The following is a 10,254-nucleotide window of genomic DNA, read 5'->3' on the forward strand; positions in this document are numbered from 1 at the left end:
CAACCAAGAATATCAGGAGAACCCCACCAGAGGAGGCACACAATTTTCCTTAACTCTTACGTGGTTACCAAAGTGATTGTTTGTGAGAGGGTAGGGTTGTCTACTACACTAATGTCAATCTCCCAAAAGGGAGAAATCACTGGAATACTCTCTGCTTTATTAGTTGACGTTTTTGTTTACCTCCTTTAGCTTGATATTTTATTATTCAAGAAGCTGGAAATTTAGACCATTAAAGGAGCTGGAAATTTAGACCATTACTGCCATAAATGTATAATCCCTTTCATAATTCATATATTAAAAGGCAAATGTTATTGGACAACTAAGAAACACTATTGTCCTATTCCTCAATTATTAGCCAACTTTCTCCAGGACCTATGTGTTTCACATAGTAGGCATGCAATAGATCTATAACTAAATTTAATGATCTATATAAAAGAGTAGCCTTCATCCCATCCTGGCTTTGATATGTGCAGCCATTTTTGAAAATCAGATTTACAAAAATAAAGTAGATTTGATGTCTCATTTCAAAGAAAACTTTTCTGTAATTTCTCCTTGCAGAAACCGTTTTTCTCTGGAAAAGCATGTGTTCAAGTACAATTTTCTTCATTTCATTCTCACCTTTTTCTGGTCTGTCCAGTATAGAAGGAGTACAAGTGGCCAGAGGTAGATTCACCAGGAAGCTAATGAAGCTTGCACAGAGCCCCTTTGAATACACTGGGAAGACCAATTTTATTCTTATAATTTGTCTTATTGAACCAGGAATTGTTGTAAATGTACCCAACAACTGTGTACATTTTAGGCCTCACAAAACCTGATCTATCCCTGATAATATCCTAGATGTAATTAAGTGTTCTTTCCTGTTGAGCAGAGATGCTTCTGTAGCCACTTGATAGAATGGCTGATAAGTACATTGTTAGCCCTAAACTAGAAGTGTAAAATCATTAAGACCAAATTCAAAGATGATATGGTTCCTCTTATAATGGCAAGTTCCTCAGATGATGCTGTACAAACTAATAGAACATATAAGGCTTCCCTTTACAAAATATACAAAAACATGTAATATTTTACCAGAGGTGTAATATTAAATTAGTGATTCAAGAGAAATTCCACAGACCTAATTTCACCTGCAGCTTTAAGAGGTTAGCTTAAAGGATAAGGAGGTCCCTTTGTGAAATGTGCAAGTTAATTGTTTGCCACCTAAGAATTGATTTGGTGGCAAAGAAAGGCAGATCGTGTCTAATGTTCACTTACAGTTTGACAGATCTATTATGAAGGCTGAAAGAATCTAAGATGCAGACTTTAAAAATACAATGAAAACAGCATAATCAGATATGACTGGGGAAAAACAAAAAAATCCACCTGGTATTCATTTGCATGTCAATACCTAGAATTTTCTGCCAGTTCATCACTTTTTTCAAAATGCTGAAGGGATTTAAAAAAAAAAAAAAAAGGGAATGGTTTGGCATAATGGTGGGGGCTGCTGATTCCTTTCTCTGTCCTTGAGTGTTTACTGCCAGGAAATCCTGACCAACATCGATTGCCAAGGGGTTAAAGTCACATTGTTGTTAAATTGGGAGAGAAAATTAGCAGGATTTTGTGCCCTATGCTCAACTATCACAGAGTTTCAAAAACAGGAACCTGGGGCTTTATATGAGGGGACAGGGGAAGTGAAGGGGAAGAGTCACAGGGTGATTTATCAGGGCATAGTTCCAGATAAATTGCTTACATGGAGGTAGAAGAATTTTAGGCATATATTCTGTGCCAAGAAGCCAAACTGTGGAGCAGAAGCTCATCCAAAAGTGGAAATGGGTAGTTCTGGGTACAGACCTTCCATATGCGAAGAGGTGATGATTTTATAGTCATGTAATTTGTACTCATGCATGTGCGGGTAGACTTTTCAGGTATCCATACCATGAGATTCTCATGGCAAAAGAAAGCTAGTATTTCATCAACATAAACTTTAATAAGCTGCAAAACTCCTGGAGTCTCGAAACCACATTTTCTCTAAGTTCTATAAAAGCAAGTTTTTCTCATGATTAGAATCTGACATTCTGGGGAAACTCTGCAGATTTTAACTGATGTGACTTAACTATCCTCTCCACCCTTTTTTTTTCTCTCCCATTAATAATGCCAATCCTGAAGTGAGGGGTGGGAGCACAAAATACCCCAAAACATAGTAAGCACTGTTGGCTCCTGATTTACTTGAAGAATTAGTTAGAGCCATCAGGCAAACTTACTCTTGGGTCCTCAGATCTGTCCTCCTTTTCAGTTGCTAAACAATACAAGTGCATTTTTTTTGTTTCAAAAAATAAAAAAGAATTTCTGGAATAACTCCAGTGAATGGTGCTGAAAGAAAATGCAAGTTTGGAAATTTACTCAGCATCTAAGAGCCCTTAGTGTTAGCGTTATTTTCTTCAGTGTAGAACAGACTTAATAGTTTGGTGAAAATCATAGACTGGTGGAGACTAATAGTTAGAACCTTCAAACCAGCGGGTCTTGAAGCTGGCTACAGCTGTCACTCATTGCACCATTTCCTCTGGCCAGTCAGGAGAGAATTCTCAGCATCTCTGCTAAAAAGAAACTTTATTTTTAGCACACCAGTGTACAGGCATGTATGCATGCACAATTCACACATATCCACTCACCGCGCGCATACACACACACACACACACACACACACACACACACACTGCTTCTGAGAAATGCACTCCCCTCAACTGAGAAATTTGAGGCCTAAGAAAGATAAATTACTTTCCTAAAGTCACATAGTTAAGCACAGAACAAAAGTTAGAACCCAAGTATCCTCAACTCTTCTTCCAGTGCTTGCTTGTGTACACCAATTTGAAGCTTGGGGGTTTAAGCCCTTATAGAGTTCAGTATATGTATGTATATAAAGTGCTGCCCCTTCTCAACCTGAGTAGCCTTGAGAGTTTTCATAATGGCCACAAACCTTTGGTTAGTTCTATGCAAGAGAATGAAAGAGATCATTTCATCACTAACCCACCCTGCTTTTTAAAGCAGCCTATTGCAAACCTGTTTTATTGATTATTTGATACAGATATTTCGAAAAAAAGTTCAGAACTCTTTTTATTTTGCCACTTTTTGCAACACTTACCCACAGGCCTTATACATCTGCTCTTACTGAAACAGATTGCTTCCAGAGCATTAAGAAAAGAAATAGACATTTTCTTGGCTCCATATTTCTAATCTGCTTCAGATTGATTTTTTTTGGGGGGGGAGTAAGGATATTTTACATGCATACTGAGATCTCAGATTTCATCTAAAACTGCAATATTTATGTTCAAGGTTGCTGAAATGATTTTTTAAAAAATATTTGTATTGATTTCAGAAAGGAAGGGAGAGGGAGAGAAAGACAGAAACATCAATGATGAAAGAGAATAGTTGTTTGGCTGCCTCCTGCTCCCTACCCCTACCCCCACCTGCCACCCACTGGGATCAAGCCTGCAACCCAGACATGTGCCCTGACCGGGAATCGAACTGACCTCCTGGCTTGTAGCTCAACACTCAACCACTGAGCCACACCGGCTGGGCTGCCGAAAGGATTGAAAAAAAGGATAAAATACATATTTCATTGAAAGCCAAGATAAACATTGGATTTTATCATTTTTAAAATTAATAACAAACACTCCTCAAACAACAGAAATTAGAACTATTAGCTAGTCATGTAAAGGTTTGTAGGATAAGTTGAAGGAACAGAAGAACAAAATTGATTAAATAGCTTTGGTCCTAGAAGACAATTAGGAGGAATAATCAGGAGATAACAGTACTTTGTCATTATTAAGTGTTGTTGACTTTAAAGATTTCAGTTTTTGAAGCAAGTGTGTATGAAGAAACTGGGATGCTGTTCACTGTGAATTAGAAGTTTCCAACTAAACCACTTTTTCTCTCTTTTATTTGCAGCCATTTGTTATCTATGACATGAATTCCTTGATGATGGGAGAAGATAAAATTAAGTTCAAACACATCACCCCCTTGCAGGAGCAGAGCAAAGAGGTGGCCATCCGCATATTTCAGGGCTGTCAGTTCCGCTCCGTGGAAGCTGTGCAAGAGATCACAGAATATGCCAAAAGTATTCCTGGTTTTGTAAACCTTGACTTGAATGACCAAGTAACTCTCCTAAAATATGGCGTCCACGAGATCATTTACACAATGCTGGCTTCCTTGATGAATAAAGATGGGGTTCTCATATCGGAGGGCCAAGGATTCATGACAAGGGAGTTTCTAAAGAGCTTGAGAAAGCCCTTTGGTGACTTTATGGAGCCCAAGTTTGAGTTTGCTGTGAAGTTCAATGCACTGGAATTAGATGACAGCGATTTGGCAATATTTATAGCCGTCATTATTCTCAGTGGAGGTAAGATTCATCTTTGATCTTCCATAAAGTGGGTGGGATGGTGGTGGAATGGCTGAATTTTTTTTTTTTTTACTTTTACTTTCCTAGTGCTAGTGAATGTTCCTTTTCTCTCTGTACTCACTGCACTTTTCATACAGAAAATGCCAATGGCATAATGCCATGAAAGTGTCACCACACATGTAAAATACCAAGAAAGGATATCATAGATTTGCTGTTTGAAGGCTTAGGCTAACCCAGGCTCTTTTCTTTTAATCCTCATATAATTTTTTCCTAATCAAATTCAAGCATGGAAGACAAATGCCCTCTTCTCCTTTTCCTTTCTCCTTGTTTTCTTTTTTTCCTTTCCTTTCCAGAAGGCCAATCTAATATTTATGTCACTTAAGTAATGACATGTATAACTGCTTGAGATGATGCTCACTTGGCATAGAGGAAGTGCCATTAAGTGTTTTTGGTCAAATGATGCTCCTGCTCCACCATCAGTAAGATATTTCTTTGAATTGCTTTTCCAATATCAGGAATCAAGCATATATACTATCTACTGACCTCTACCTACTCTCTCATGTAGATTCCTTTGATTGCTTCCCTTAAAATACCTTTGTGAGGGGGTTGGCTGTGGTTAAGAATGCAATCTGAACCAAAGAACACAGAGCAGAGAAATGAATTGAGTTATTTAGCAATTCATTGTATTTTTGGCCTTGCAAGTACATGATCTAACTGACCAACTCCAAAAGCCAAGTTTTATACTAAATGCTACTTTTATTGGCCTCTCACATGTTTCCAACTTGAATAGAAGAAAGTTTTACTGTCATCTTGCTCTATAAAAGTTGTTTTTAATGACGAGTTTTCATTACTGAAATGGAGTTCAGATGAGCTTTTTATGTGTCCTTACAGAATATCCTCTGAAAACTGGGGTGGCATGGTGGAAGGGTGATATAGGTATAGATTTAGATATAGATAGATATAGACATAGATATAGATATAGATATAGATATAGATAAGCTGTGTGTAACTGTACAGGATATTATAAAGAGCATTATCCATTCTATTGTCCTTTGTTGTCCAATTACTTGAGAGTTGAATGCTTCTGAAATCAGGTGTGTAGTGTATTAGTAATAATAATAATAATTGCAAACGTTTAAGTACTTACTGTGTTCTGAGCACTGCGTTCACATTCATTTCGTTCTCACAACCCAATGAAGTAAGTTCCATTTTGCAAACAAGGAAACCAAAACACTAAAAGGTTCAATCTTTCATCCAAAGTTACCCAGCTAGTAAAAGATGGAGCCAGGATTATAAACACGGGCAGTCTGGCTCCAGAATCTATACTGATACTGCCCTGTGTATGACTAGGGTACATATGATAACAATATGGCATAGGTTAATTCTGGAGCCTTAAGTCCAGTGTCAAGTTGTAACTCCTTTAAAAATGATTTTTTGGTGTTATGTTTAATGTAACAAAAATATGCTATCCAACATGTTTTAGTATCTTGACTACTTCTTAAACAAATTAACCCTTGATCCTCCTGAAACTGATTAGTTCAGCAAACAAAAATGATATTCCAGATTACTTGAGGTTCACTAAGAGAAAAAGATTAAATTTTGAAAAAAAAAAACAGATTAGAAAACAAGTTAATATTGTTTAAATAGCTAATACTTTAAAGCACATTTTACTTTTAATGAAAAAGAGAAATAAAATGATTAATATTTCATATATTTCTAAGATTTTTTTCTAGCACATTATATAAACCATGTTCGTATTTCTTTCTCTGCTTATCATTTCCCCATGTCATTACATATTCTTTGTTAATATTTTTATTAGCTTTTAAAAATAAAAGAAATACTTGGTCATTATATAATCCAAAGAGTACAGAAAGGTGGAAGTGAAAAGTAATTGTCTCTTTTCTCAGAATAAAGCTAGATTAACAAAGTCCTATTTCTCATACCAAAAAGTTTCTATGCGTGTGCTAGCATATGTATATGCTACCACTTTTAATAGCTATAAAATATTTCACTTTATAAAAGACTATTGCATACTAAATTATCTATATATGTATAGGTTACTTATAATTTATTATAAAAACCTACAGAAAAGAATACAGAAAAAATTTTAAATATATATTGTTCCAATTTTTGCTGTAGTGAACATTCTTGTGTATAAATTTCTGTTCAATTTTCAGGTTATTTTCTGATTCCAAATGGCCAAAATGGAATTGCTGGGTAGATGGCTATGAACATTTTTAAGTCTTTGTCACATCATTGACAGGTTGTTTTCCATAAAGTTGGTACTAGTTTATATTCTCACCACAGATGCTAAGGGAGGCTTTTAGAAAAAAACACTCAAAGATACTTAGTTTATAACCAGGAAATATCTAGATAAGAAATAATCATGATAATTATGGGCTTTTTTGAACCGGAGTGATGTTGTTATATGGGTACATGAGACAACAGTGTGGTTTCATCTAGAAAAATGCCATTACTGCCCATATTTCAAAGCTAGATTATTTTAAAATCAGTGATTTGTTAGGCCCTTAAATGTTTCATTAATTAGCCAAAACATATATATATATTTCTGTGAATAGCTTGGTTCAATGTAATAACATTTCAGGCAGGCCGAAGCCAGGGATCAACCCAGGTATGTGCTCTTCATTAACCAGGAATGTAACCTGCCGATGCTCTAACCACTTAGCACACTGGACAGGGTTCTCAATTAGTTTTAATTTACTTTCTATTGGATTTTCCAGAAGAGGAAAACATTCATGTAAGCAAGAGGTTTTGATTCAGTAAACATATTTCTGATCCTACCTGATCTTAAAGAGCGATTATTTTCTCCTCTGCAGTTCATTCTGATTCTATAAATAGCTTTAGTGATTTCAGGAAAAGAAGTGCTTTTGTCAGGCATCCATTGACCTCATTCTGAGCTAGGTTTAGAATCACAGAAGAGCTTCACTCTAGTGAAGGCACTATGACCCTAGACCAGTGGTTCTCAACCTTCTGGCCCTTTAAATACAGTTCCTCATGTTGTGACCCAACCATAAAATTATTTTCGTTGCTACTTCATAACTGTAATGTTGCTACTGTTATGAATCGTAATGTAAATATCTGATATGCAGGATGGTCTTAGGCGACCCCTGTGAAAGGGTCGTTCGACCGCCAAAGGGGTCGTGACCCACAGGTTGAGAACTGCTGCCCTAGACTGAAGGAAGAATGGGGAGATGGGCATGATGTAAGAGTGGGGTGGTAAGGACTTGGGGAAATTAAAGGGGGGCCCCAGAGGACCTAAAGGGGATTTTTTGGATGAAAGTACCTGATTTGACCCCACAAGTATTTGCTGAGGAAACTAGAGTTGCTATAGTAAGATCACTGTCACTCAACCTCATCCCTAGAAACTGCTGATACCATTAGATGTGGTACTTAGATTGGCCTGGTGCTTAGCATCTCTACTATTTACTCAGCTTTCAAACCAAGATTGTGAGGAAGGTGACCTAGTTCTCAAGTTTTTCTCCTTTCTCTCTTTCTCCTCTGAGCCTTAGGCAAGAATGAGACTAAAAACATCAGCACTCTAGAAACAAAGGAAAGCACTGTGTACATTTTAAGAGTATTTCATATGCATTCTCATTTCATAGACAGAAAAGTGAGGGTCATAAACTTATGCAATTTGCCTAAGATCTAACAACTAGTGAGCAGTGGGACTAGGAGTGAAACCCAGGTGTTCTAACTATCACCTCCAAATGCCCTGTCTGCCCCAAGCCCTGCCCTCTGCTACCTGGCTAGTGGATTGTGGTCAACTCCCTCACATTTGTGTGGGGGGTCGAAACCTGTACTCCCTTCATGATACTCTCTAAGGTATAGATGTACCCATAATCCATACCTTATTCCCTGCTATTTGGGATGAGTAATGGTTTCCCTTGTTCCCCCTAGTCTCTCTGACTGGATAGGTGGCGTCAAGAGTAATAAAACTGCCTCCAGCAAGGGCATGTTTGCAACCGGCGCCACAGCATCATGCCAGCCACACATGCAAACTCCCAAAACCTACCCAGCAACCAAAGCCAAGTGGAAAGCTCAGTAAAGCTGACAACCCCCAGGATACTCCATTGGACACTTTGCCCCTTTGAGCGTTTGCTGTTTGGTGAAGAAAAAGCATAGAAGTGTTCCAGCTGGAACTCTACAACAGGAAAAAGCTCTTTTTGCTAATTCAAAACAGTTTGGAATCTATTACAGTTCTTCCCAAACTTCCAAGATATGGGGGAGGAAATTCACTGGATTTTACAATATATTTTTCTAGGCAGATTGCCATCGCCATCCTAATGACAGAGAAGCTATAAATATTGATACAATGGCCACAGATGGCAAGTCATCCAGCCTCCTCCTTTACTCTCTTGAGACCGGCTTGGCTATCCAAACCACCTATATAGCAGCTTCTTCTTTTTCCAGCAGCCCCAGCCATGTTCTTGCTCTGTGAAGCAATGTTGGACAGCTGTGCTCTCGAAGTGACCTGGTGCATTTCTACTGCTGAGTGGGCAGGGAGAATAGGGTATAAGAAGGGAGAATTGTTCTCATAGTTACACATTTGCAGATCAAAGAAAAAATAATATCCTCTGAAATAGTGCACAACTGCTTGTCCCATAGGTCAATAACCTGGGATCTCTGTTTCTCACCCTTGATCATGACTATAGAGTATATATATGTATAAATATAGATTTAGATATATAGACTTTTAAATTTGTTGGAATTAGAATAGAATCAAAGCACAGCACCTGACACAGAATAAATACTTAATAAATGCTTGTTTAGTGAACAATAAGCAAATATTAACAATAATAACTATCATTTATCAATTATTTTCCTGTGTGCCAGACTATATGCTAAGCACTTTACATACATACATTCATAATCGTTGTTCAACCTTTCCTGCAGCTCTACAAAGTCTATTATTATCCCCATTTAACAAATGGAGAAAATAGAAATTTAGAGAGATTAAGCAACTTGCCCAAAGTCACAAAGCTACTAATAGGTGAGGCCAAGGTTCAGACCCGGGTCTCCTTTAACTTAAAACTGATGCCTTTAACTACTACTGCCTTTTGTGTATTGAGATGGGGAAGCATCTCAGTTAATTACCTTGGTCTTGGAGTTCTTTGGCAGTTATCAAAAACTACCTTTTTCCATATTGCCTGCAAATATTTTAATCAAGAATTCCCAGGTTAGAGTCCATATATTACTTACTAATATTCAAAGCCCTTCTTGAAACACCATTTTAACTTTTCTAACAAAATTACACCCTGAATTTGAAAATTGCTCTGGGGAGGAATGGGGCCCAGTGATAACTCTGAAGACTGGTGCTGTATTCTTTAACTTGTTCAGGTAGCATGGCCCCTGGAAATGAAAGCACTGTTTGCAGAGCTCTCCACAAAAATTGATAAGCTTTAAAAAAATGAGTAAATACATTCATACTTAATCAGATACCATCTTTCACCAGGTTCTAATAGAGATAAGTGGTTGCAGAAAAATTTATGAGAGAAATTTAAAATTGTTAAAATACCATCCACTCATTTAATTTCTTCCTGCCCATTGGAAATAATCAAAATGACACTCATTCAGTTGTAGCAGCAGAACCTCATTCCAGCTCACAGAACACTAATGTTCCACAGGCACAGAGTCTGTGGAGTTCTCTTCCCCCTCCCTAGTTGTCTTTCAAATCTTAGGGATATTTACGGCTGATGTGTCATCTTCCCGTTTTACTACAGAACTACTTATGCTAGTTAGAATGTACATATAGCACTCCTCTGGAACAGAGTGTACATGCTTGAGTGGGCCTACACTTTTCTTGAGGAAATCCCAGCTTAGGGGGCTTCTGATTCTACATGACCTTCTTCGTCTGTTTCTAT

The 10,254-nt window shown here is 37.4% G+C and overlaps 1 protein-coding gene across 2 annotated transcripts in view; it reads left to right on the top strand.

Annotated features, from left to right (window-relative positions):
- The window catches only part of PPARG (peroxisome proliferator activated receptor gamma), a 96,962-nt gene extending 91,501 nt beyond the window's left edge, over positions 1–5,461 (top strand). For both annotated transcript variants that reach the window (XM_006758284.2, XM_006758283.2), the window contains exon 6: positions 3,922–5,461. In XM_006758284.2, coding sequence (XP_006758347.1) covers positions 3,922–4,389 — 468 coding nt within the window. In that variant the 3' untranslated portion in view covers positions 4,390–5,461. The remainder of the gene's footprint in view (positions 1–3,921) is intronic.
- The last annotated feature ends 4,793 nt before the right edge of the window (positions 5,462–10,254 follow it).

This window comes from Myotis davidii, unplaced genomic scaffold (genome assembly GCF_000327345.1).
Source record: "Myotis davidii unplaced genomic scaffold, ASM32734v1 scaffold73, whole genome shotgun sequence".
Lineage (NCBI taxonomy): Eukaryota > Metazoa > Chordata > Mammalia > Chiroptera > Vespertilionidae > Myotis > Myotis davidii.